The 27596-nt window shown below is 46.3% G+C and overlaps 1 protein-coding gene across 1 annotated transcript in view; it reads left to right on the forward strand.

The window, feature by feature from the left end:
- Positions 1–2144: 2144 nt before the first annotated feature.
- The window catches only part of LOC120024799 (serine/threonine-protein kinase 33-like), a 48291-nt gene continuing 22839 nt past the window's right edge, over positions 2145–27596 (forward strand). The window contains 14 exon segments of the mRNA XM_038969127.1: positions 2145–2169; positions 4744–4853; positions 5384–5497; positions 5630–5734; positions 5882–5917; positions 5919–6024; positions 8530–8615; positions 9247–9334; positions 9423–9498; positions 9675–9682; positions 10334–10438; positions 10625–10710; positions 10901–11293; positions 11655–11753. Coding sequence (XP_038825055.1) covers positions 2145–2169; positions 4744–4853; positions 5384–5497; positions 5630–5734; positions 5882–5917; positions 5919–6024; positions 8530–8615; positions 9247–9334; positions 9423–9498; positions 9675–9682; positions 10334–10438; positions 10625–10710; positions 10901–11293; positions 11655–11753 — 1437 coding nt within the window.

A 27596-nucleotide genomic window follows, 5' to 3' on the forward strand; every position in this document is an offset into this window, starting at 1 on the left:
CCTCTATTCAGTCTGTTAGGCTAGTACACTAGTAAAAAGGTACACACAAAGCAGGATATCAATCACATCGGAAATGATGTAAGAAGTTTGTTTCCCCCATTCAAAACCCCCATTTCTAATAGGCTAACCTATACTATGTGCTCTTTGCTATTGCATCCACTAGTATATTACCATAAGTATTTATATATTCCTACTACCAGTCACTTTTTATGTATAAACCCACCTCAACTATTCCAGTACATCTGCACATTGAAAAAGGTACTGGCACTGACCTGTATATACTTGCATTCTCGTGTTTCTTTAACACATTGTAGTTTTTGTGTGATTTTTAAATTTTTACTTTTTATTTTATTATCTATAATACACTGCTCAAAAAAATAAAGGGAACACTTAAACAACACAATGTAACTCCAAGTCAATCACACTGCTGTGAAATCAAACTGTCCACTTAGGAAGCAACACTGATTCACAATAAATTTCACATGCTGTTGTGCAAATGGAATAGACAACAGGTGGAAATTATAGGCAATTAGCAAGACACCCCCAATAAAGGAGTGGTTCTGCAGGTGGTGACCACAGACCACTTCTCAGTTCCTATGCTTCCTGGCTGATGTTTTGGTCACTTTTGAATGCTGGCGGTGCTTTCACTCTAGTGGTAGCATGAGACGGAGTCTACAACCCACACAAGTGGCTCAGGTAGTGCAGCTCATCCAGAATGGTACATCAATGCGAGCTGTGGCAAGAAGGTTTGCTGTGTCTGTCAGCGTAGTGTCCAGAGCATGGAGGCGCTACCAGGAGACAGGCCAGTACATCAGGAGACGTGGAGGAGGCCGTAGGGCAACAACCCAGCAGCAGGACCGCTACCTCCGCCTTTGTGCAAGGAGGAGCACTGCCAGAGCCCTGCAAAATGACCTCCAGCAGGCCACAAATGTGCATGTGTCTGCTCAAACGGTCAGAAACAGACTCCATGAGGGTGGTATGAGGGCCCGACGTCCACAGGTGGGGGTTGTGCTTACAGCCCAACACCGTGCAGGACGTTTGGCATTTGCCAGAGAACACCAAGATTGGCAAATTCGCCACTGGTGCCCTGTGCTCTTCACAGATGAAAGCAGGTTCACACTGAGCACGTGACAGACATGACAGAGTCTGGAGATGCCGTGGAGAACGTTCTGCTGCCTGTAACATCCTCCAGCATGACCGGTTTGGCGGTGGGTCAGTCATGGTGTGGGGTGGCATTTCTTTGGGGGGCCGCACAGCCCTCCATGTGCTCGCCAGAGGTAGCCTGACTGCCATTAGGTACCGAGATGAGATCCTCAGACCCCTTGTGAGACCATATGCTGGTGCGGTTGGCCCTGGGTTCCTCCTAATGCAAGACAATGCTAGACCTCATGTGGCTGGAGTGTGTCAGCAGTTCCTGCAAGAGGAAGGCATTGATGCTATGGACTGGCCCGCCCGTTCCCCAGACCTGAATCCAATTGAGCACATCTGGGACATCATGTCTCGCTCCATCCACCAACGCCACGTTGCACCACAGACTGTCCAGGAGTTGGCGGATGCTTTAGTCCAGGTCTGGGAGGAGATCCCTCAGGAGACCATCCGCCACCTCATCAGGAGCATGCCCAGGCGTTGTAGGGAGGTCATACAGGCACGTGGAGGCCACACACACTACTGAGCCTCATTTTGACTTGTTTTAAGGACATTACATCAAAGTTGGATCAGCCTGTAGTGTGGTTTTCCACTTTAATTTTGAGTGTGAGTCCAAATCCAGACCTCCATGGGTTGATACATTTGATTTCCATTGATAATTTTTGTGTGATTTTGTTGTCAGCACATTCAACTATGTAAAGAAAAAAGTATTTAATAAGAATATTTCATTCATTCAGATCTAGGATGTGTTATTTTAGTGTTCCCTTTATTTTTTTGAGCAGTGTATTATCACTGCATTGTTGGGAAAGAGCTCTCAAGGTAAGAATTTCACTGTACTGTTTTACACCTGTTGTATCCTGTGTACGTGGCGAATAAACTTCGAAAGATGAAACTTATTTGAAGTGTAAAATAACTGAGTGATGATTAAATGTGTATTATAACAGCATAAGCCTATTTTTTTTGTGTTCAGGTCTGATGGGCTGTGAGAAGCAGTAAACATGGAACACTTTGAGGCTGCTCCAGGTTGGTAAGTACAGTCTGCGTTGTCTTGTTGTCATTCACATACATGCTAGGCCTATGCAATACATGGCACTTTTGCTGGCGCTGATTCAATGCAGGAAGGCAGCTGCTAACGCAAAGATGTAGTTTGTCTAATCCAGATTATTTTGCCTCTAAATATGTAATTTGGGGCTTCATAAGTGCCAATAGTGTTTCAGTGAGCTGTTGATTAGTTTTGAGTGCAGTCGTGCCTCTTCTGTCTATACGATTCGTCATGCTAATTCACATTTTAATTAATGTCCGTCAAGCCCTATGGTTAAAACAATATTCACAGGCTTGACTACCCCATTAGAGGCTTTAGTACTGAGTAATACATGTATATGGTTTGTTCAGATTCTCAATTCCACAGCAAGTGCAGTAATTCTGATATTTTGGAAATGCTTACAATCAAATTCAGTTATGTGGGCCTATCTTTTATGGAGCCGTTATGGCAGCTCTTACTAATAGATCTAACGCATGTTCTCAATTTAGCCAGTCTGTACAGTACATTGTGTTCAATCAGTCTGAAAGCTGACATATCACTCATGTAAGGTTTCTTTTAGAATCCATTACAGTAATATCCTTCTCATGAGACTATTAGCAGATCACTCAAACATGATTGGGAGATTGGCTAAACCAAGAATGTGATAGTACTGTAAGGCCCCTCTGGCTTAAAGCAATCCAAGACCTGTGGATCTGTAGTGACCTATTTTAAGGTCAGACATCTCCCTGACCTGACCCTGATATCTCATTTCCTCCCCACTGGGCGGGCTGTCAGGCGGGCACACCCTCTCTAAGGCACCTGCAGAGCAAGACGCCGGTCCTTCCCTGTGATACACTCATCACATGCCTCCCTCTCCCACAAATGAGCTGTGATTGAGGTGATTGGGATTTCCAGAAGCTGTCACAATGGTTTTGACTAGCAAATAGACGGGTGGTAATGGGAGAGACAGGCCTGTTATGAGAGCCCTGTCAGGGATAAGATAATGCGTCAGAGTGAAGAGGTTAAAGACACCGCTTCCCAGTTAATAATTAATTGGCGTCCGTGTGGCGGATCCACTCCAACGCTCCCAGTCATCACTTGATAATTGCTTTACATTTAATTTGGCTTTGGAGAGCGTTTTTCAAGCTAAGTAAATTGTGCTTAGTGTTAATAATATGAACCTGTCTTCCGACACCGGTTTGATCAGAAATCAATGGTGAATAGACAAAGGTAGGCAAAGTGTGCAAATTTGAACGCTGGAGATGGTGTCTCCATTTCGAAGTAGTTTATCTTAAACACTAATTGACAGGGGGAAATATATATATGGTTGTGTTCTGTGATTTAACAAAGAAGATAATTGTTACCATTATCAAAATTTAATTTGGGAATAATACATTTTTACAATTGTATCATAGTATGACTGATGATTAGGGGATTCATAATACTATTTATTTTACCTGGGATGGATTAAAAGAGTAGGCCTATTATTGTACACCACAGTAACTCACTTCTATAACGTATTAGAATGCTATCATGTGAAATGAAAAGTCTGAATAGGCATCTTATTGCGTACTATAAGGGGGAAACGGAATGAACCCTTTACTTTTCTCAATGTCAAGTGTCTCACCTAACCATTTCCCAACTTTAATCCTCTTAATAAAAAAAATCTGCCAGGTGCTCTTTAGCATTTTGGGGTTCTGTGTTGCGGCAGCTTGCTCTGGTCTAAACAGTGGGGGAGAAAGAATCTGAGTTACCTTAAGTAGCAAAGCTGTCGCCACAGTGACAGTGTCAGGCCTCCTACTGAGGCGCCCTCCAACTGACTGGCTCCTAAGGTCATGTGAGTTAAACTGCCCAGGTGTATCTGTGTGCAATTAAGTGCTAGACAAAAGAGAACCAGCAGACGTCACGTCAGACTCCGGCCCCAGAGGACAGGAGTTGCCCATCCCTGACCTATATAGTGATTAGGGCTGGCACAATTACTGCATAACCAACAGTTATGGATGAAAACCGTAATTTAAATAAAATAACCGTTTACATTTATTTTATATTTTTTTGTGTGTGGAACGAACAGCTGATTGAAGACAGGGCGGCCGGGCATTCGTGCGGTTGAGTCGGTTTCTGCGGTAACATGGATTCTTAACAATGTGATGTAACTTTGTTGCTCCTTGCTGAAACAAGAAAAGTGTTGTAGCAAACAAGTCTTTGGTTGCCTAGGCAATGCCCCCCTCCCTGCAGCACGGCAACACATGCCGTCAGGAGCGGAAGAGAACACTATTGGATCGGTGACCAAAGTCATTTGGCTGACTAATAACCATAAGCCAAAATTCCATTCCACGTCACAGTAATAATAATGATGTTAAACAACAGTTGGACATCAACTGAGCAAAATCCTATTTCTCTGCTGAAATAATCCTGTAAAAATGTACATTGTTGTATGATTGTTAGCTGTAGTGTGATTAGACTGTATGCCTGGATGCACCCAGAAGGGGTAATCTCAGTCTGCCTTCCGTTCCTTCCCTGTGTTGTGCTGCGTGTGTGTGTGCGCTTCACCCAGCTATAAAGCTCCTCATCTGTAGATGTTTGTGGAGCTGGCATGAAAATGGCTTCTCAGTGGAACACTGCCCGTGTGAGCAGTGCAGAGAGGAAGGTGCCCCACACCCGTATGGAGGATGAGGCTGACCTCCAGGTAGGTAGAGACCACATCCATGTTTATTCCCAGATACCACCCCCCCCCCTTGCCCTGGGGCACTAGTACCACCCTCTACCCCTCCCCGGCTGACCTCTATACTGCCTCCATCTGCACCAGTTTGCTCCTGATTCCACCCCCTCTCTCGGGGCTTCGGCTGCTCTCTTTGCCAAATCTGCAGCAGGCAGTGCTCAGCCTTGCATGCGCAGAGATAATGATCAAGTTAATTAGACCTGAGATTGAATGAACTGCGGCAGCAACTTAATCATTTGTAACTTGATTAGAAATACTATATTCTGCAACTCCAGAGACTGGCAAACTTTCCTTTTTTGAGTGCTCGAAAATTAAGGTCCACTTTAGGATTCAGGTCTTGAGATAATGTTGCAATAGAAGCAGGGAAATAAATCCGAGCTCGTATACTCAAACAAGCCCATAAGCTGAGGGTAAATTTCCTTGTGAATGGTTTTACTGAGTTGACAGAGCAGATGTGAGTTGCCTTTCTGTTAATGGTTCCTCTGTTATCCCCATAGCAAATATACTCATTTGGGAGGAAATTAGGTCAAGGTAGCTTTGGGGTCGTCTGTGAAGCCACCCACAATGAGACAAGGAAGAAATGGGCTATTAAGAAGGTGAACAAAGAGAAGGTGAGTGCATTAGTGTTTCCCATGGGCAGCTTGTTGACTGCAGTGGTGAAAAGAGACACTAAAGTCAGTCTAATGGCTACTAGAACAGCCCCACACCTCAGTGCACTCACTCAGCTTCTTCCCTCCATGCAGGCTGGAAGTTCAGGTGTCAAACTGTTGGAACGGGAAGTGAGCATCCTGAAACGTGTGAACCATGCACACATAATACATCTGGAAGAAGTCTTTGAAACACAAAAGGTAAGGGATGCTTTCTTAGAAGTAATGGAGTCAATATCTCAGAAGTGTGCGTGCAGACGATTGCATAAGCACCATGAATGAGAGCGAGGCCGGTCAGATCTATTTGTGGGGGCCATTATCAGTCTGTGTGCTGTGCTTTGTGTCCAGAGGATGTATCTGGTTACTGAGCTGTGTGAGGGAGGGAGCGGAGCTGAAGGAGCTCCTTCAGAAGAACACACGCTTCACAGAGGAGGAGACCAAGCACATCATCAACAGCCTGGCTGAGGCCATCGTCTACCTGCATAAGAAGGGTAATATGACTGACTAAAGTTATAGGTTTCACATCATTACAAGGATCTACATTTGAACATTTTACACGGTGAAACTTTATTTCAAGACACAATAAAGGAAGGGTAAGAGGCAGAATATCAGACTATGCCTTCTTTGACCTTTATGAAACATAACAAACTAATCTAGGTGCACTGATTAAATCATTCCAACATTAATGCAAACAGTACAGACAATGTGTTGTATGAGTAAATTGTGTGCGGGGACAATGTTCAAATTGGTGATATCACGGTCACATCGTACTCAAACGAGTCAAATTGGTGATATCACGGTCACATCGTACTCAAACGAGTCAAATTGGTGATATCACGGTCACATCGTACTCAAACGAGTCAAATTGGTGATATCACGGTCACATCGTACTCAAACGAGTCAAATTGGTGATATCACGGTCACATCGTACTCAAACGAGTCAAATTGGTGATATCACGGTCACATCGTACTCAAACGAGTCAAATTGGTGATATCACGGTCACATCGTACTCAAACGAGTCAAATTGCTTTGGCCTCATTGACATGTGATAATCAGGGAGATGATACCACGTTATGGCTCCCAGTCATTATAGAACCTGGCTTATTCTAATAATGAGATAATAATGAACAACTGTCAGGCAAAAATGGTAACCCTTTTAATTGAGTCTGAGGGGTTTATTTGAAGATGCTGCTTTTCCCCCCTCCTGATGGTGAAATCTCTAGTTAGAGGTAATTTAGGACGTTGCTTGGCAATGAGACACCATTACATGGGGCTAATGACTCATTTACAACGAGCTGGGGAGGAATACAGATTAATAGGTGTGTTTTCACACTAAGAGTCCCTCTGCGCTGTCGTGCGGCACTTCTATGGCGACTAATGATACCAGTGGGGATGTGATGTTAAAGGTTAGCAGTGACTGTCACAGGTAGTGCCTTAAAGGGCAATTCCACCACTTTTCAACCACATTTTCATTGTCTCCAGCTCAATAGCAGTGTGTACATATATGAAAACGGTGCACCACTACGTTTTGTAGAAAGAAATATAACCGTGCTGTTTTCAGATATGTACACACTTGCTTGGTGCTGGAGATGATGAATATGGGGTAAAAAGGTGGAGGAATTGTCCTTTAACCATATATAAGCAGCATGCACATTCATTACTTCTTGAAAAGGAAATATGACAAATTGTTTAGTAAAGACATTGATATGATACATTTATTTTGCATAGAACGATTCATTTGGTCCCATGGAATATTACTATGGATTTTGTGAACCATTTGTTCATTGTACTATAAGTTCTTCACCATGCTGTTGTTACTATATAGATATAGAGGTTCATCCACTGTTGCGCACCCCAGAGTCTTTTTATTCAGTCCATATCTTCCTGAGCTCAATCTACATGAACATTCGAGCAGAGGAAACAATATATTAGAGGTCAGCATGCTCCGCCCCTCTCACAAAATGACTTTAACAGAGTCGAACTTTAAGACTCCAGGGGAGAGAACTTCTCAAACTAATATGTGTGCAGACACTTTATTTTCCATCCCATCAAGTTGGTCTAGCAGCAACATCTAATCTAACCTTTATAACTCTCTCAAACGTCTCCGAATCCTCCGCTCAATTCTGCACATCTCCTGTAATGACCACTGATACTTTGTGGCTCACCATTTTTAAAAGGAGGCTGATATCTAGAGATTTGTCATAGGGATTGCTTGAATTTAGAAAGGCGCTCATGGTTTTCCTGAGGATAAAGTAGCTGTTTTTGTCACAATCTCTGGGACATCAGCTGGGGCAGAACCCCTCTCTTTCTCAGTGAATCAAACTCATTCCCAGTGGAATGCTCGATGACATCCATGATTGATTAAGGTTGTGGAGATGTCACCTGTTGAAAACAAGGCAACACTAAACATATCGTTCCCCACGAATGATGCAGGGATGTCATGTGTCCTACTTATATCCGTACATTTGCAACAACCTAAGCATAACAAAACGTATATTAGATCAAATAAGCCACACATAGCAAAAAAGCCATTCCATTTTTTGTCACAGAATTTGACACTCATTGACCTCCATACAAAAACTTCTTACTTGGTGAGCATTTTCTTTTTTTAAACACCACCTGTTGGAGAAGACAGATTTTGGGTCCACTTATCCCTCTCGCTTCGCCTCTTCCTCTCTGGTATGACTCACATTTCAGTTAATTACTATAGCTCCCGCCTTGAGCCAATCAGTGTCATTTTGTAAATGCTGGATCTCTATGGTAAGACACATCATTCACCCAAGTTTAGTCATAATCATCCAGTACAGTCTGAGATGGCGTACGGACGGACTGAGACAGATCCACAGTCCCTTCCCCGATTTCATCGTGGGGGACAATTACTCATTGTAGATTTAGCCTTTAACTGCTTTTAACCATCCTCTCTGCTAAAGACCTTTTGAAAGCCATTATGGTTGGTTCTTCTCATAGTAAAGGTGGTTTAATTTTCGTATTTCAGACATAGTTCACCGAGACCTGAAACTGGAGAACATTCTAGTGAAGAGCTATCATCATGGTGTTGATAATGACATGATCAATATCAAGGTGAGACGGCGACACAAACGGGAAAACTTTCACTGCTGTTTCTCATCCAGACAATCTTTGCAGGGACTTAAGGACAGGCTCCTGGTGTGTTTTCTTTCTCCCACTCCCCCTAAATGGTTTTAAATGCTACCTCATTATGACAGACCCCCCTTTGGTTCCCCTTTATATCATGCCGTACAAAAGGGTGAATCAAGAGCATCTTTTAAGACAAATTACCCCCTGGGCCCAGCATGTTGTGTGCATTGACGGCGCACAGGCTAAAGCAGATACCTGGAGCGCGGGCTCAAACAAGGCAGGGCGGCAGCATAAATCACACACACACTGCTGAAAGACAGCGTTGTTCTGGCACGGTATAAAAGGCTTTTATCTGTAAGGAGGAGGTCATCTCTCCTGGATATTTTCTCCTGTTGTATTTCTCCTGCCTGCCATTATTTACTACATGAGACCATACAGCATGTACAGCTCATATTTGTTATTCATCTAACATAGAGAGACCCAGTTATTGCTGCTCTTCAAGTAAACCTTGTTTTGTCTGATAAATAACAGCAACAAGAAAGGATTTGATATGAGATGGATACATGCTGTAGGCCTGCGTGTGTATCAGTGTCTGCTGTCTGCTCTCTCCTCCCAGGTGACAGACTTTGGGTTGTCAGTGAAGAAGGGGGGTGTTGGCAGTGAGAACATGCTGAAAGCCACCTGTGGGACTCCTATCTACATGGGTAAGACTGACACGCTCAGCTCCTACACACAAAGATCACATCATATTAGAGTAGTCCTGTTAAAACCAGTCCTCATTCTCTGTTTCAGCTCCTGAGATGATCAATGCTCATGAGTACAGTCAGCAGTGTGATGTGTGGAGTATTGGGGTCATCATGTACATGCTGTAAGCAATGCACCCACCCATCCCTCCTTTATCACTGCCTGTCTTTCTGGTCTGTCTGTGTCTCTCCCTCTCACTGTAGCAGCTTTTCCTATACTGTGTACAGTTCGCCCAGTGACCGATCAACTAGTAGTATAGTTTTAGAGGCCTGTGTGACTGACAGGACAGTCTCCCTGTAGGCTGTGTGACTGACAGGTCTGCCTCTCTGTAGGCTGTGTGACTGACAGGACAGTCTCCCTGTAGGCTGTGTGACTGACAGGACAGTCTCCCTGTAGGCTGTGTGACTGACAGGACAGTCTCCCTGTAGGCTGTGTGACTGACAGGACAGTCTCCCTGTAGGCTGTGTGACTGACAGGACAGTCTCCCTGTAGGCTGTGTGACTGACAGGTCTGCCTCTCTGTAGGCTGTGTGACTGACAGGACAGTCTCCCTGTAGGCTGTGTGACTGACAGGTCTGCCTCCCTGTAGGCTGTGTGACTGACAGGACAGTCTCCCTGTAGGCTGTGTGACTGACAGGACAGTCTCCCTGTAGGCTGTGTGACTGACAGGACAGTCTCCCTGTAGGCTGTGTGACTGACAGGACAGTCTCCCTGTAGGCTGTGTGACTGACAGGACAGTCTCCCTGTAGGCTGTGTGACTGACAGGACTGCCTCCCTGTAGGCTGTGTGACTGACAGGACTGCCTCCCTGTAGGCTGTGTGACTGACAGGACTGCCTCCCTGTAGGCTGTGTGACTGACAGGACTGCCTCCCTGTAGGCTGTGTGACTGACAGGTCTGCCTCCCTGTAGGCTGTGTGACTGACAGGTCTGCCTCCCTGTAGGCTGTGTGACTGACATTCTGGGAACCTCCATTCATCGCCACCTCTGAGGAAAGACTCTTTGAGATGATCAAGAAGGGAGAACTCCACTTTGACGGACCCGTCTGGGACTCTATCAGTGATGCAGGTGACATACAGTAGTACTGCTTCTCAACCTCTCTGACTTCTATTTGTAACATCTCTGGTGATATGGAACTCTAAGGACACATGGTACTTGACCACATCCAGGTTGAGCTGACAGGTCCTTCTTACAATGGTTATTATTACATGACTTTAACATAGCGTACTGACTGTCACATTTTTATCTCACCAGCCAAAAAAGTGTTGAGTTGCCTCCTGAAAGTTGATCCCGCCCATCGCATCACAGCCAATGAGCTGCTGGATAACTCCTGGATCACGGTAAGGGGCTGATCCACCCAGCTACATTTCACATTAACAATAATGAGTACAGGAAGGACTCTCTGGTATTGCTACGTGATGGGATTGGGAATTGGTATCTCACAGCCTGGTTTATGGGGTTTATTGCAGTGTGGTGATATTAACCCTTTAGAGAGGGTCTAACATTAGTTAGTGGTACTGTGTCTTACAGGGTGACACCAACACTCTGGCCACACCCACCAACGTGCTGGAGATGATGCGTCTGTTCCGGGATGACCCGGAGGAGGCGGAGAGAGAGGAGGAGAGCGAGGAGGTCAGTGACGTGCTGAACGAGCTCTCTCTCAGCTGCTCCCAGGACAGCCTGACTCTGGAGCCCAGGGCAACACTGGAGGACGGGGCAGGATCAGAGCATACAGTAACACTGGAACCTAGGGTTAGGCCTGAGAACAGGGCAGGGATGGAGGGTGGGGCCAGGCTGGAGGACCAGGTAAGGCCGGAGCCCAGGGTGGCTTCAGCGCCCAGTAACCGCAGGAACATTGCTGAGCTCAGCTATGAGGGAGACACAGACAGTAGCAGCAGCAAACCCACCACCCCCACCAAACAGGTACTGTAGTATGCAAAGTTACCACACATACTGTACACACAACTCAGTCACGCCATCATGACCTGCCACTTCATAGGTGTTAGGTTCAAAATAACCTCTTTCACTAAACCCACCATGACTCAAGCTCCGGTTTAAAATTAGCCTTGGCAAGTGAGCTGTTTCAGTTACACTCTGGTATACGATCTTCCGTTTCCCTTCCACATCAATTAGCTTATGTGGTAATGATCTTGTTTTTGACTAAAGACTAGGGCTCTGTTGCGTAGCTATACTTAAAGCATGGGAGTTATCACCCAGCGGTTCAGGCTCTCTACAATATTTAGGGTTATTCAACCCCCCCCGATATCTCTGTAATCCACTGCAGAGACAGAAGAAGAAGGTTGCTGCCTCATCGTCCAATGAACTGAAAACCAACAGCTCTGCTGTGAAGGTCTGCAACTCACTCAGTCCCCCCACTTCACAGGTCAGTCATTTAGCAGTCTGTCTGCAAAGTCCTCTTCTCACAACACTGGGAATTAGGCTACCATTAGATATTTGTTTTTTGACAGTTTTGACTTTTTTTTCTGATATTGATGCAATAAAGATGATTTACAACTCTTCATCGTTCAAATTTGTCACACGGGCCATTGATTCATGTATTTTATATTAAGCCAAGCTAAATCTCTATTTGTCTTCACAAAACAGCCTGGAATGTGTAAGTTCTGACTCAAAACGGGTTGATTTGTTAAAGAAAATGTTTTTAGTTTTAAAGGCCCCCACCAGAGGGCAATGCCACCCCTATTTCAACGTAATTCCTGTCCTATAGTGGAAATTGTCGTTTAGGTTCCACCTCCGAAGAATAACATAAGCTGCTAATACATATTCATGAATTAGGGGTGGGACCATTGTGGTGATTTCCACGTGGAGTGGGGAAAAGCAACAAGCAGGGTTCTGACGACTGTCAGTGTAGCTAGCTAGCTAGCTAGCATGCTAACTTTATTTGGCTAGCTAATGTTATCTGTTGTTCAAAAGATTAGCCAGCTAGGCTATGGCTGGTTCTGGAGCTGGATTTGTCATAAGCATGTAGGGCAAGGATGGGCAACTTTGAGGGTGGGGGCCACAAAAAATCTGAACTCATCATGGTCTGCAGTTGCTGGGTTTGTGTACTCGCATCCATAAAGCAAGTTTGCTTAAATTAAGCACATTTTGCCATGGAGCGGAGAGAAGATTTTGCAATTTTATAACTAATTTCATGCAATTCTACTCATTTTGCCATGGGCCAGAGAGAAAATGTTTTGCTGACATAGGCTAATTGACTGACTATCACTAGCTACAGTGCCTTGCAAGCCCCTTGGCATTTTCCTATTTTGTTGCATTACAACCTGTAATTTAAATGGATTTTTATTTAGATTTTATGCAATGGATATACACAAAATAGTCCAAATTGGTGAAGTGAAATGAAAAAAATAACTTGTTTTCAAAAAATTCTACAAAATGGAAAAGTGGTGCATGCATATGTATTCACCCCTTTGCTATGAAGCCCCTAAATAAGATCTGGTGCAACCAATTACCTTCAGAAGTCACATAATTAGTTAAATAAAGTACACCTGTGTGCAATCTAAGTGTCAAATGATCTCTGTATATTTATACACCTGTTCTGAAAGGCCCCAGAGTCTGCGACACCACTAAGCAAGCGGCACCATGAAGACCAAGGAGCTCTCCAAACAGGTCAGGTACAAAGTTGTGGAGAAGTACAGATCAGGGTTGGGTTATAAAAAAATATCATAAACTTTGAACATCCCACTGAGTACCATTAAATCCATTATTAAAACATGGAAAGAATATGGCACCACAACAAACCTGCCAAGAGACGGCCGCCCACCAAAACTCACGGACAAGGCAAGGAGGGCATTAATCAGAGAGGCAACAAAGAGACCAAAGATAACCCTGAAGGAGTTGCAAAGCTCCACAGAGGAGATTGGAGTATCTGTCCATAGGACCACTTCAAGCCGTACACTCCACAGAGCTGGGCTTTACGGAAGAGTGGCCAGAAAAAAGCCATTGCTTAAAACTTCTTTGGGATCAGTGTCCCTTCCACGGGTTGGTTGAGCTAACATAGGCTAATGCGATTAGCATGAGGTTATAAGTCACCAGAACATTTCCCAGGACATAGACATATCTGATATTGGTAGAAGGCTATTACAGTGAAAGAATACCATGCTATTGTTTGAGGAGAGTGCACAATTTTGAACATGAAAAGTTATTAATAAACAAATTAGGCACAATTGGGCAGCCATAATTTTGAACAGCAATGCAATGGTTCATTGGATCAGTCTAAAACTGTGCACATACACTGCTGACATCTAGTGGTCAACATCTAAATTGCACCTGGGCTGGAATAATACATTATGGCTTTTCTCTTGCATTTCAAAGATGATGGTACAAAAAAATACAAAATAACAGTTTTTTTCCCTTTTTTGTATTATCTTTTACCAGATCTATTGTGTTATATTCTCCTACATTCCTTTCACATTTCCACAAACTTCAAGGTGTTTCCTTTCAAATGGTACCAAGAATATGCATATCCTTGCTTCAGGGCCTGAGCTACAGGCAGTTAGATTTGGGTATTTAATTTAAGCCGATTGGGGGGGAAAAGGGGCGTATCCTTAAGAGCTTTTAAAGATAAAAATAAGCAAACACGTTTGGTGTTCGCCAAAAGGCATGTGGGAGACTCTCCAAACATATGGAAGAAGGTACTCTGGTCAGATGAGGCTAAAATTGAGCTTTTTGGCCATCAAGGAAAACGCTATGTCTGGCAAAAACCCAACACCTCATCACCCCGAGAACAACATCCCCACAGTGAAGCGTGGTGGCAGCATCATGCAGTGGGGATGTTTTTCATCATCAGGGACTGAGAAACTGGTCAGAATTGAAGGAATGATGTATGGCACTAAATACAGGGAAATTCTTGAGGGAAACCTGTTTGTCTTCCAGAGATTTGAACCTGTGACGGAGGTTTACCTTCCAGCAGGACAATGACCCTAGGCATACTGCTAAAGCAACACTTGAGTGGTTTAAGGGGAACATTTAAATGTCTTGGAATGGCCTAGTCAAAGCCCAGACCTCAATCTAATTGAGAATCTGTGGTATGACTTAAAGATTTCTGCACACCAGCGGAATCCATCCAACTTGAAGGAGCTGGAGCAGTTTTGCCTTGAAGAATGGGCAAAAATCCCAGTGGCTAGATGTGCCAAGCTTATAGAGACATACCCCAAGAGTAATTGGGGTGAATACCTTCGCAAGCCACTGTAGGTTTCCATCCAATTGGAGACAGATTTTCACGTGAATATTCTAGAATCTGCATATAGAAAATATGCACATTTTACCAGCGGTGTTATGTTTCCACCAAATGGACTTGTTTCAGATAAATGATGACACAGTGCTCACAAAATATACTTTTTCATTTAAATGTATATGTACCGGGCCTCCCGGGTGGCACAGTGGTCTAGGGCACTGCATCGCAGTGCTAGCTGTGCCACCAGAGACTCTGGGTTCTGTCGCAGCCGGCCGCGACCGGGAGGTCCGTGGGGCGACGCACAATTGGCCTAGCGTCGTCCGGGTTAGGGAGGGTTTGGCCGGTAGGGATATCTTTGTCTCATCGCGCACCAGCGACTCCTGTGGCGGGCCGGCGCAGTGCACGCTAACCAAGGTCGTCAGGTGCACGGTGTTTCCTCCGACACATTGGTGCGGCTGGCTTCCGGGTTGGATGCGCGCTGTGTTAAGAAGCAGTGCGGTTGGGTTGTGTTTCGGAGGACGCATGGCTTTCGACCTTCGTCTCTCCCAAGCCCGTACGGGAGTTGTAGCGATGAGACAAGATAGTAACTACTAACAATTGGATACCACGAAATTGGGGAGAAAAAGGGGGGTAAAAAATAAATAAAAATTTATATGTACCGAATAAAAATCTAACGTTTGAAGTGTCTCCATCTCATTTCCAACTCTACCAATACTTTTGTCACAAAAACTGTTGTGTAAAATAGCAAATGTGCCTACTCTGTGTTTGGCACCTGCGCTCAAGCCAACAGCTCGCAGGTACAGTGTGGGGAGGCTGTGCGGGTTGTCTAGTTTAGTTTATTAGGATCCCCATTATCTAATGCACATGCAGCAGCTACTCTTCCTGGGGTGCACATAAAAATGAAATGCATAACAAAGTACAAAACAGTAATAGACAAGAACAACATAAGATATTACATTAAATACAAATCAAATAAGAGTTAAATATAGTAAAGACACCAAGAGATAACAAAAATACTATCTAGTATACTATGAAAATAATACAGTGTCTAGTCTACATGATAAGAGCGAGAATATTTTTATTTGTCAAATGGCAATCAAGCATTAATCATCATGTAGCCTAATAAACTGCAAGGTTTCCCGAGTCGTAATGGGAGGACACCATATCATTGGGTGAAGTCAGCCTGCAGGTGCCCGGCCCACCACAAGGAGTTGCTAGAGCGCGATGAGACGAGTAGAGCCTTCCCCTAACCCGGACGATGCTGTGCCAATTGTGCACCGCCTTATGGGACTCCCGGTCACGGCCGGTAATGACACAGCCTGGGATTGAACCCCAGTAGTGACACTACAACATTGCGATGCAGTGCCTTAGACCACTAGGCTCTATGATAACATTTTTTTATTTTTTATATGATATGACTTAACTCGCATAAAAACTGGATGGAAACGTGGTTACTGACTGACATAACAAGAGAATAATCTGAGATGCACAACCAAATTGCAAAATTGGGAATTCTTCTGTTCCGAGGGCCTTCAAACCGCGGCCGCCAGTTGCCCATCCCTAATGTATGGATACCTCGCCACAGATGGATAGGGGAAACAAGTTACTTTTACTTTGTTATCTACAGTTTTGGCATCTTTCATAAATGATCTATTATATTTCTCAGCTCAGTCGCAACTCGCAAACTTTGCAAGTGTTTATGATTAATAAACAATGCCATGCTGGTGGGGGGTACCATTCAAATAAAACCCAGCTCTGAAACGAAACGTAGGCTAAGAAGAATGTGCATCTCATTTCATAGGAAAAGACACGTCATTGGCACGAATTTGCACGAAGTGGGCAATTTTGGGTTTGTCACTTCAAGCCCAAATATATTATATTTTGACCTAAAACAATGAATTATTGACTTCAATCGTTGTGCAACATCAAGAGTAAGCTCTGGCAATTGTCTTTCAGCTCAAAACAGTGGATTTCTACTAGTGTGGGCGTTTTAATGCTTTTTTGCCATCATGTTGGTGCTGTTGATATTCACTCACCACTAGATGGTGACAGATTTACCTAGAAGGTGAGCCGAGCTAGTGACAGATCCAGTAGATGTTGTTCTGTAGAGGTGAACCTGTTGTGTTGGCCTTGTGTGAGATGAATGTGAGTATCTTATCTTTGCAGTCCCATACAGGTGGCAAACTCTCCAGGCAGTCGAGTGCAAATCGTCTCAGGACAAGAGTGAGACCCGCCCAACCTCTTCCCCAGTGGGGCCAGCTCCCAAACCAGCAGCCGGTCCAGGGAAGGTAGAGGCCCACAAAGACCTAGCAACGATTTCACTGTAAAGCACCTGATTCCGGTTGTTCAAACTATCCCTGTTGCGTCTCCACTGACCTCTTAGGTTACCTGTCGTTTCTGTTATGCTTAGTTACATACTTTGTCTGCATTTTCCATATCAAACTCACTGACAGTCTGAGTCGTTTCAAAATACACTAAAATTAGATGGGGAAACTCAAAGGGAGTGTTCATCTCTATCTTATTTATTCCGTTGGGCATAATTCATGATTTATTAGTGGTACACTGGGTTGTGTAGCTGTTAGTGTTTTCTATGTACTGTAAAAGTATACTTTTCTATTTCTTTCAGTATCCTAATGGGCAAATTTGGTATGAAAGATCTTCAAAGTGCTTTGTTTTTCCCCACAAATGTCATTAACATATTAGTAGTCAGTGGCGACCAGGGGCTCAAGCTTGTCTGCTGTTTATTATTTTCATTGAGCTGTTCTTAGGATGATTTAAGGATGATTGCCAAGCATCATGAGAAGAAACTAATGTACAGAAACTCCATTATTTTGTGTTCAATAAACATAATCAGAAATGATATATTTTTTGTTCTGATTTTGTGATAACTTTTCTGTTATTCTGTTTTGACCTCTCACTTTCTAAAGTCTCAAAAAATGCAGTTGACCCTCTTGGTGTCAATACAGTCCGCCAGTGGCACACAGGCTGGTTACACGCCATCAAAACGCAGGGGATTGGAACTGAGGGCAACTATGGCTCTAATCTCGTTTGGGAGGCCATTGAAAGCAGCAGGAGCTACTTTGAGGGCTCTGCCATTCAAGCACAGGTCTTTCTGCTGTAGAGAGAATAATCCCCAGCATAGATACAACATTAAAGTAGTCAAGCAGAACCCACAGAGGCTGTATATCAAATCCACCCATTTGCATCTTGAAGTGAATGTGTGCAGACAGTGGAGCACGGATTGAGCAGAGGCTTTCTCTGTGTGTATGTGTGTGGTGGTTGGATTAGCTCTTTTGAAGTGAAGCACATGGCACATTTTTCCTTTTTGGCGATTGGTTCACGGCCTTTAAACTGTAAATAGCTCCCTTTAATCAAAGGCTGCCAGTGCTTTGTCCAGGTAGGCATGCTTGCCTTTCCGGGCCGGTTGGATGGTACCGCATGCCGCGATGAATGACTGGCTACAGGAGGGAAAGGTTGTTTTAGAGCCTAGTTTTGATACACAACTTTCAAAATAAAAAAAATATGCTTCATGGGAGCACAGAGTGAATGACAAATTAAATATATTTTGTAGTATTCACTGAGCATACCTTCCTAATATTGAGTTGGGGGGCATGGACTCCACAAGGTGTTGAAAGTGTTCCACAGGGATGCTGGCCCATGTTGACTCCAATGCTTCCCACAGTTGTGTCAAGTTGGCTGGATGTTCTTTGGGTGGAGGACCATTCTTGATACACACAGGAAACTGTTGAGCGTGAAAAACCCAGCAGTGTTGCAGTTCTTGACACAAACCGGTGCGCCTGCCACTTACTACCATACCTCGTTCAAAGGCACTTAAATGTTTTGTCTTGCCCATTCACCCTATGGCACACACACAATCCATGTCTCAAGGCTTTAAAATCCTTCTTTAACCTACACTGAAGTGGATTTACCAAGTGACATCAAGGGATCATAGCTTTCATCTGGTCAGTGTGTCTTGGAAAGAGCAGGTGTCCTTAATGTTTTGTATACTCAGTCTATATTATCAATAAAAATGAAGGGCAAAAGGAAATGGGAAAACACCAAACTGTAATAATGTGGGATTACATTTGCAATTTACTTGATACTACTTATGTAAGCACCAGATGGAGCTGTAGTGGATTCCAGAGTTAATTTCTAGAGTTGACAGGTGGGTGCTGGCTAGAATGGCCTGCTATCTGGTTTCATGTGTGAATGCAGCCGTATACGATACGTGTGTGATTGATTGAGCCATTAAATAATTATGATGGTGTATGTAAGTTGTCAGTGATGAACAACTGCATGTTTGCTGTGATGTGTCAATGACTCATTTAAGGAAAATAGCATGTTGAGAGGGACATTTTCGCCCAGCATAATCCACTGATCTGAGAAAAAAAGCATTGAAGATAACAATGATTCATTCAGTTTGTAAACCCCTCCTCCCTTTAGACCCGTGAACTGAATTTGCATAAGGTCTGTTTAGACAACCTCCTGTATGGCTAATGCGTTGTCAGAGGCAGAGATGGGATTTCAGCATATGGTCCTCATTTTCTTGTGCCAGACTTTTAATTCAATATAGATGGGAAAAAATCTCCAAATTGAATTGTGGAATGTGACCTGCAGTAAGTGTGTGCATCTACAGACCTCAGGGAAGAAGACATTTAAAGAGATTGAAAAACACGGAGGAAAACTGGTTGGTCTGATGTCTTCATATGCTGCAGTATAATCCATTTATGTATTAAAAAAGCAAACAAACGTCAGCTAGTTATTTTTCTTGATGCACCAAACTTCTATCAGATTTTGCAGAAGTACAGAGAGGGAGAAGGAGAGTGCACAGAACAAGCAGGACGGTATGGGTGCTAGGTTAGGGGTGTGAGTTTGCGACAAGGCATGGAGGCAAAGGAAATTAGAAATTCGGCGGGATGGAACCAGGGATGCGCCCTCTGCCCCCGTCTCCAGTGGTGCTCCTGACAGATGGGAGCAAGGGGGGGTGCGAGCAGCCTCCCGAGTGGGAGGATTAAAACCCTGCAGCCCATTTTGCAGCCTGGAGAGGGTGGGGTGAGGAGATGGCACCTGTGGGGGGGTGCAGGACCGCTAATGTCAAAGGAGGAGAGGATGCATCCCTCCCCTGGCCCCCCTTCCGCTAGAACCCCTTTTATTCACTGCCAGGCAGAGATGAGGGTGGAGGGGGTGGGGGCTGCATCTCAATAACCTTAATAGAGCTCCCTTTAATTAATCAGCTCATCTGCAGAGACCCGATACCTGCAGCTGAGCCCCCCATCCACTCCCCAACACAACATCCTCCCTCACACCACACCTCTCTGCTGCCGTGACTTTCTGCTAATGAGGTAACGCAGCTACAATGTCATGGAAACATTTCAGAGACGTTATCTGTAGGAGCTCATCACACATGCTGATGTCCCTGATCCCCTTCAATGTTTGCATCTGTGTGTGTGAGTCCTCCCTTGCTGTGCTACAATGCAACCATTTTACCAAAACAAACATATTCAAAATGATAAAGGAGGAGGGGAAACCATGATGTCTCAGCAGTGGGTTGGATTTCTAAAGAAGAAGAAAGGCGTAAAAACCACACCTCAAGTAAACATTTGAGACAGATGGCAATTTCAAAGCAAGCCTCATCAATCTTTGTTGACACTATTCCTTTTTTAAACTACTCTTATTTGAGATATTTGCAATTATAATACATACGCTCATTTGAATATCAAATTAATTAGTGAACACACTAGAGTAAATGCTTTTTTTATAAGTCCTTGTTAAAAGTGAAAAGTTCTCGACTACGGTTGGATGGCGTGTTAATTTACAGTGATATCTAATCCCAAGTTACAGCACATAAAAGGCATTACTATACATATTTTAATAGGGAGGTGGTTGTTTTCCAAGCAATTTTCTGCTAGAGTACATTTTTAATTTATTCATATTTAATTTATTGGTCTCTGCATATCCACTCAGTAAAACTAATCAACAGCATGTATGGGCCCCTCTTAAAGTCACAGCTCTCTCTGGCAGCCAGCCTCTGATCAGGATAAACCCTTCATTTCAAACGTTCTTTCCATTTCTGCAAAGAGCAGGCTGGGTAAAATACCCTCTCTACATTCAGTCAACCAGGATGATACCACCTCCAAGGAGACTGTTCGATTCTCACAGACAACCTCAAAAGTCAGAAAATGAAAAATGTGCCCAGCCTTGAATGATCCGAAATATTTCAATTTCTGCGGGTACTGACCATCGCCACCACTGTCGGAATGTCATCGGCTAAGGACAGAGCCTCTGCCTCTCCTCAAACTCATCTGCCCTTGAGTTGGCTTTTTTACGGTGCTTTGGCAATCATTTAACACAGTGTGACTGGAGTTCTTATCACCTCCACTGTACGCTCCAAATACCTATCGACCCATTGACACACGGCGAAGAGGGACCTGCACAACCTTACACATGGAAATGATTTCAATTAATTACCATTCCCCCTAGAGGTGGCAGAGCGGGGGTGAGACAAAGGACCCAAACAAGGAGCATTTCTCTGGCGTAATGTGCACCATGTGTAATGAGCGGCGGAAAGGTCATTTGACACATTTCTGCAAGTATGAATCAATTTATTTAGAGCACGTAATTCTGTAGTCACCTCGGCGGCATCGTGGTTTGGCAATGCATTGAGAGGGTGTATTACTAAAGTGGATCTTAAGTTTCCTCCCTGTAGCCCCGGCTGACCGCAGGAGTGCCTGGAAAGCAGGGAGATAGCGAAATGGAGTGTGCCAGATGCAATCAGTCATATCATAGGAAAATCGCCTCCATCACCTTCAGTGTAATTGGAACATTCATTACAGTCCAGTAAAAACGCAAGGCACCATTAGATGTACGCTTTAGGAGTGGATTCCTGGAGAATGAGAGACTTTCGGGGTCTCGATATGGGGTCACAGTCAAGTAAATAATAGGAATTGTTCCTACGAGGCTCAGAAAACCACTAGGCCCCTGGTTACGCACCAAAACACAACTTGGCACAGCAGAGGGGAAGAAATTCAATTATCGGACAGAAAATAAGATGCCCCTTGTGCCCCTCAGTACAACAAGAACAACAATCAGAATAGTCTCCTATCCAATATCTCACTTGGAGATTCACACGTGGTCATTCTTGTTAATGTCACGTGTCTTCTACATCAAGTACCTGACGGTATTTTCTCAAAAGTTGAAGACATGGTAGATTTCAGTCAATGTACTGTAGGATGCAGCTGATGGGACTTCTTTATTGATTGCTTCTGTCACATCATTTTCAGAGATCTATTCTGTAAAAAACACTGATATTATTTGCAAACCCGGTAACGTACAGGGTATGGATTATGTGTGCAATGTTTAACATGTATCATTATTTTAAGTAGCCACCTCTGTCCTCATGGCCTTAGTGTCAACTGTGAGGATAAACATTCTACTGCCACCAGGGGGACCAAGCCCTAGCCACAGCCTTGTCCCCAATGCTACAGTTTGGAGCCATTGTAGTATTTTGTTATTGCTTGTTTTATGTTGTACTTGTTTGTAATGTTTTCCAACAGGTCTAGAGGGAAATGTGTCACTGTAAACCATGCTGAAAATAAAACAAAAACATTTGGTCGATCAAAGGAAGAATATTTAATATGTTTAGGTTTGAAAATTGACTTATTATTTATGTTCTGAGGGCTGTTTTTAGGAAACTTTGTTGTAAACAAAACAGGCAGAAGAAGAATAGAGTGTAAATAAGAGTGTATACAGGAATTCTACTCAGAGTAAGCCTAAAGTCACTTCCAGATATCATCATTTTACATTCTCTTTGTGAGGTATAAACACCCTAACAACAAATCCACCCGTTTATAGTATCTCTAGCCAACTCTCACTAATGACTGTTTTGGGGGGTAAAATTCATCTGCATTAAATATGAATAAAAAGGCATGATGAAATAATTAGGCAATGCCTTTCATGTAACATACACACACTATGAAGGGCTTGTGACTTATTTGAACTAAAAAACCTTTGCTCTGTCCAAATTGACCCTCAATTCCAAAAGTATGTGTAATTACCATAGCAATTAAGAGCATTGAATGACTGCTAAAGGCATTTGGGTTAAACAAATATTTATATTCCCCCCCAAAAAGTGGGTGAAAATGTATGATTGTTCAACGAGCTGGTATGTATTCAGTGTAGTTATGTAGCTAGTGGTGCAGGTGCACCACACAGTAAGATCCTCCTGGTCCTTCCCTGAGCCCATTCATTTCCTCTGGGATGACTGAAGCTAGGGCTCAGTCACAGGAAATATGGCCTGCTGTGCTCTACCCCTGTCCTCTCTCTATATACCCCAGCCCTCTCTCTCTACTTCATTCCTCTCTCTCGCTATACCCCACCTCTCTCTCTCTCTACCACAGCCCTCCCTATCTCTCTACCCCAGTCCTCTCTCTATATACCCCAGTCCTCTCTCTCTCTATCCCATCCCTCTCTCTACCCCAGCCCACTCTCTCTACCCCAGCCCTCTCTCTCTACCCCAGTCCACTCTCTCTATCCCATCCCTCTCTCTATCCCAGCCCTCTCTCTCTATCCCATCCCTCTCTCTACCCCAGCCCTCTCTCTCTATCCCATCCCTCTCTCTACCCCAGCCCTCTCTCTCTATCCCATCCCTCTCTCTACCCCAGCCCTCTCTCTCTATCCCAGCCCTCTCTCTATCCCAGTCCCCTCTCTCTTTATACCCCAGCCCTCTCTCTCTACCCCAGCCCACTCTCTCTACCCCAGCCCTCTATCTCTACCCCAGCCCTCTCTCTATCCCATCCCTCTCTCTACCCGAGCCCTCTCTCTACCCCAGCCCTCTCTCTCTATCCCATCCCTCTCTCTACCCCAGCCCTCTCTCTCTACCCCAGTCCACTCTCTCTATCCAATCCCTCTCTCTCTACCCCAGCCCACTCTCTCTACCACAGCCCTCTCTCTCTATCCCATCCCTCTCTCTACCCCAGCCCTCTCTCTACCCCAGTCCACTCTCTCTACCCCAGCCCTCTCTCTCTATCCCATCCCTCTCTCTACCCCAGCCCTCTCTCTCTACCCCAGCCCTCTCTCTCTACCACAGTCCACTCTCTCTATCCCATCCCTCTCTCTCTACCCCAGTCCACTCTCTCTACCCCAGCCCTCTATCTCTACCCCAGCCCTCTCTCTATCCCATCCCTCTCTCTACCCCAGCCCTCTCTCTCTATCCCATCCCTCTCTCTACCCCAGCCCTCTCTCTCTATCCCATCCCTCTCTCTACCCCAGTCCTCTCTCTATCCCATCCCTCTCTCTCTACCCCAGTCCTCTCTCTATCCCATCCCTCTCTCGACCCCAGCCCTCTCTCTATCCCATCCCTCTCTCTCTACCCCAGCCCTCTCTCTACCCCAGTCCTCTCTCTCTATCCCATCCCTCTCTCTACGCCAGTCCTCTCTCTATCCCATCCCTCTCTCTACCCCAGTCCTCTCTCTCTATCCCATCCCTCTCTCTACCCCAGACCTCTCTCTCTCTATCCCATCCCTCTCTCTACCCCAGCCCTCTCTCTATCCCATCCCTCTCTTTATACCCCCAGCCCTCTCTCTCTACCCCAGTCCACTCTCTCTACCCCAGCCCTCTCTCTCTACCCCAGTCCACTCTCTCTATCCCAGCCCTCTCTCTATCCCAGTCCACTCTCTCTACCCCAGCCCTCTCTCTCTACCCCAGTCCACTCTCTCTACCCCAGCCCTCTCTCTCTACCCCAGTCCACTCTCTCTACCACAGCCCTCTCTCTATCCCATCCCTCTCTCTACCCCAGCCCTCTCTCTCTACCCAAGTCCACCCTCTCTACCCCAGCCCTCTCTCTCTACCCCAGTCCACTCTCTCTACCCCAGCCCTCTCTCTCTACCCCAGTCCACTCTCTCTACCACAGCCCTCTCTCTATCCCATCCCTCTCTCTACCCCAGCCCTCTCTCTCTACCCCAGTCCTCTCTCTCTATCCCATCCCTCTCTTTATACCCCAGCCCTCTCTCTCTACCCCAGCCCTCTCTCTCTACCCCAGCCCTCTCTCTATCCCATCCCTCTCTCTACCCCAGTCCTCTCTCTCTATCCCATCCCTCTCTCTACCCCAGCCCTCTCTCTCTATCCCATCCCTCTCTTTATACCCCATCCCTCTCTCTACCCCAGCCCACTCTCTCTACCCCAGCCCTCTCTCTATCCCAGTCCTCTCTCTCTATCCCATCCCTCTCTCTACCCCAGCCCACTCTCTCTACCCCAGCCCTCTCTCTCTATCCCATCCCTCTCTCTACCCCAGCCCTCTCTCTCTATCCCATCCCTCTCTCTACCCCAGCCCTCTCTCTATATCCCATCCCCCTCTCTCTACCTCTCTCTACCCTATCCCTCTCTCTCTATCCCATCCTTCTCTCTACCCCAGTCCTCTCTCTCTATCCCATCCCTCTCTCTACCCCAGTCCTCTCTCTCTATCCCATCCCTCTCTCTACCCCAGTCCTCTCTCTATCCCATCCCTCTCTCTACCCCAGCCCTCTCTCTATATCCCATCCCCCTCTCTCTACCCCAGTCCTCTCTCTACCCCATCCCTCTCTCTACTCCAGCCCACTCTCTCTACCCCAGCCCTCTCACTCTACCCCATCCCTCTCTCTACCCCAGCCCTCTCTCTCTATCCCATCCCTCTCTCTACCCCAGCCCTCTCTCTCTACCCCAGCCCTCTCTCTCTACCCCAGTCCACTCACTCTACCCCATCCCTCTCTCTACCCCATCCCTCTCTCTCTATCCCATCCCTCTCTCTACCCCAGCCCTCTCTCTCTACCCCAGCCCTCTCTCTCTACCCCAGTCCACTCACTCTATCCCAGCCCTCTCTCTCTACCCCAGCCCTCTCTCTACCCCAGCCCCCCCTCTCTACCCCAGTCCACTCTCTCTATCCCATCCCTCTCTCTACCCCAGCCCTCTCTCTATATCCCATCCCCCTCTCTATATCCCAGCCCTCTCTCCACCCCAAATCCCTCTCTCTACCCCAGCCCTCTCTCTCTACCCCAGCCCTCTCTCTACCCCAGCCCTCTCTCTCTATCCCATCCCTCTCTCTACCCCAGCCCACTCTACCCCAGCCCTCTCTCTACCCCAGCCCTCTCTCTCTATCCCATCCCTCTCTCTACCCCAGCCCACTCTCTCTACCCCAGCCCTCTCTCTACCCCAGCCCTCTCTCTCTACCCCAGCCCTCTCTCTCTATCCCAGTCCCCTCTCTCTTTATACCCCAGCCCTCTCTCCACCCCAACTCCCTCTCTCTACCCCATCACTCTCTCTACCCCAAGCCTCTCTCTCTACCCCAGCCCACTCTCTCTACCCCAGCCCTCTCTCTCTATCCCATCCCTCTCTCTACCCCAGCCCTCTCTCTCTATCCCATCCCTCTCTCTACCCCAGCCCTCTCTCTCTACCCCAGTCCACTCTCTCTATCCCATCCCTCTCTCTACCCCAGCCCTCTCTCTATATCCCATCCCCCTCTCTCTACCTCTCTCTACCCCAGCCCTCTCTCTCTATCCCATCCCTCTCTCTACCCCAGTCCTCTCTCTCTATCCCATCCCTCTCTCTACCCCAGTCCTCTCTCTCTATCCCATCCCTCTCTCTACCCCAGTCCTCTCTCTATCCCATCCCTCTCTCTACCCCAGCCCTCTCTCTATATCCCATCTCCCTCTCTCTACCCCAGTCCTCTCTCTACCCCATCCCTCTCTCTACTCCAGCCCACTCTCTCTACCCCAGCCCTCTCACTCTACCCCATCCCTCTCTCTACCCCAGTCCTCTCTCTCTATCCCATCCCTCTCTCTAACCCAGCCCTCTCTCTGTATCCCATCCCTCTCTCTACCCCAGCCCTCTCTCTACCCCAGCCCCCTCTCTCTACCCCAGTCCACTCTCTCTATCCCATCCCTCTCTCTACCCCAGCCCTCTCTCTATATCCCATCCCCCTCTCTCTATCCCAGCCCTCTCTCCACCCCAAATCCCTCTCTCTACCCCAGCCCTCTCTCTCTACCCCAGCCCTCTCTCTACCCCAGCCCTCTCTCTCTATCCCACCCCTCTCTCTACCCCAGCCCACTCTCTACCCCAGCCCTCTCTCTACCCCAGCCCTCTCTCTCTATCCCATCCCTCTCTCTACCCCAGCCCACTCTCTCTACCCCAGCCCTCTCTCTACCCCAGCCCTCTCTCTCTACCCCAGCCCTCTCTCTCTATCCCAGTCCCCTCTCTCTTTATACCCCAGCCCTCTCTCCACCACAACTCCCTCTCTCTACCCCATCACTCTCTCTACCCCAGCCCTCTCTCTCTACCCCAGCCCTCTCTCTCTACCCCAAGCCTCTCTCTCTACCCCAGCCCACTCTCTCTAACCAAGCCCTCTCTCTACCCCAGCCCACTCTCTCTACCCCAGCCCCCTCTCTATCCCAGTCCCCTCTCTCTTTATACCCCAGCCTTCTCTGTCTACCCCAGCCCTCTCTTTATGCCCCAGCCTTCTCTCTTTATGCCCCAGCCCTCTCTCTTTATACCCCAACCTTCTCTCTCTCTATCCCATCCCTCTCTCTCTCTACCCCAGCCCTCTCTCTCTACCCCAGCCCTCTCTCTACCCCAGCCCTCTCTCTCTCTAACCCAGTCCTCTCTCTCTACCTCAGTCCTCTCTCTACCCCAGCCCTCTCTCTCTCTCTCTCTCTCTCTCTCTCTCTCTCTCTCTCTCTCTACCCCAGCCCTCTCTCTACCCCAGTCCTCTCTCTACCCCAGCCCTCTCTCTACCCCAGCCCTCTCTCTACCCCAGTCCTCTCTCTACCCCGGCCCTCTCTCTACCACAGCATTCTCTCTATCTCTCTCTACCCCAGTCCTCTCTCTATCCCAGTCCACTCTCTACCCCAGTCCTCTCTCTACCCCAGCCCTCTCTCTAAAACCAGTCCTCTCTCTACCCCAGCCCTCTCTCTACCCCAGCCCTCTCTCTCTACCTCAGCCCTCTCTCTCTACCCCAGCCCTCTCTCTCTACCACAGCCCACTCTCTCTACCCCAGTCCTCTCTCTC

The sequence above is a fragment of the Salvelinus namaycush genome, chromosome 30 (genome assembly GCF_016432855.1).
Source record: "Salvelinus namaycush isolate Seneca chromosome 30, SaNama_1.0, whole genome shotgun sequence".
NCBI classification, from domain to species: domain Eukaryota; kingdom Metazoa; phylum Chordata; class Actinopteri; order Salmoniformes; family Salmonidae; genus Salvelinus; species Salvelinus namaycush.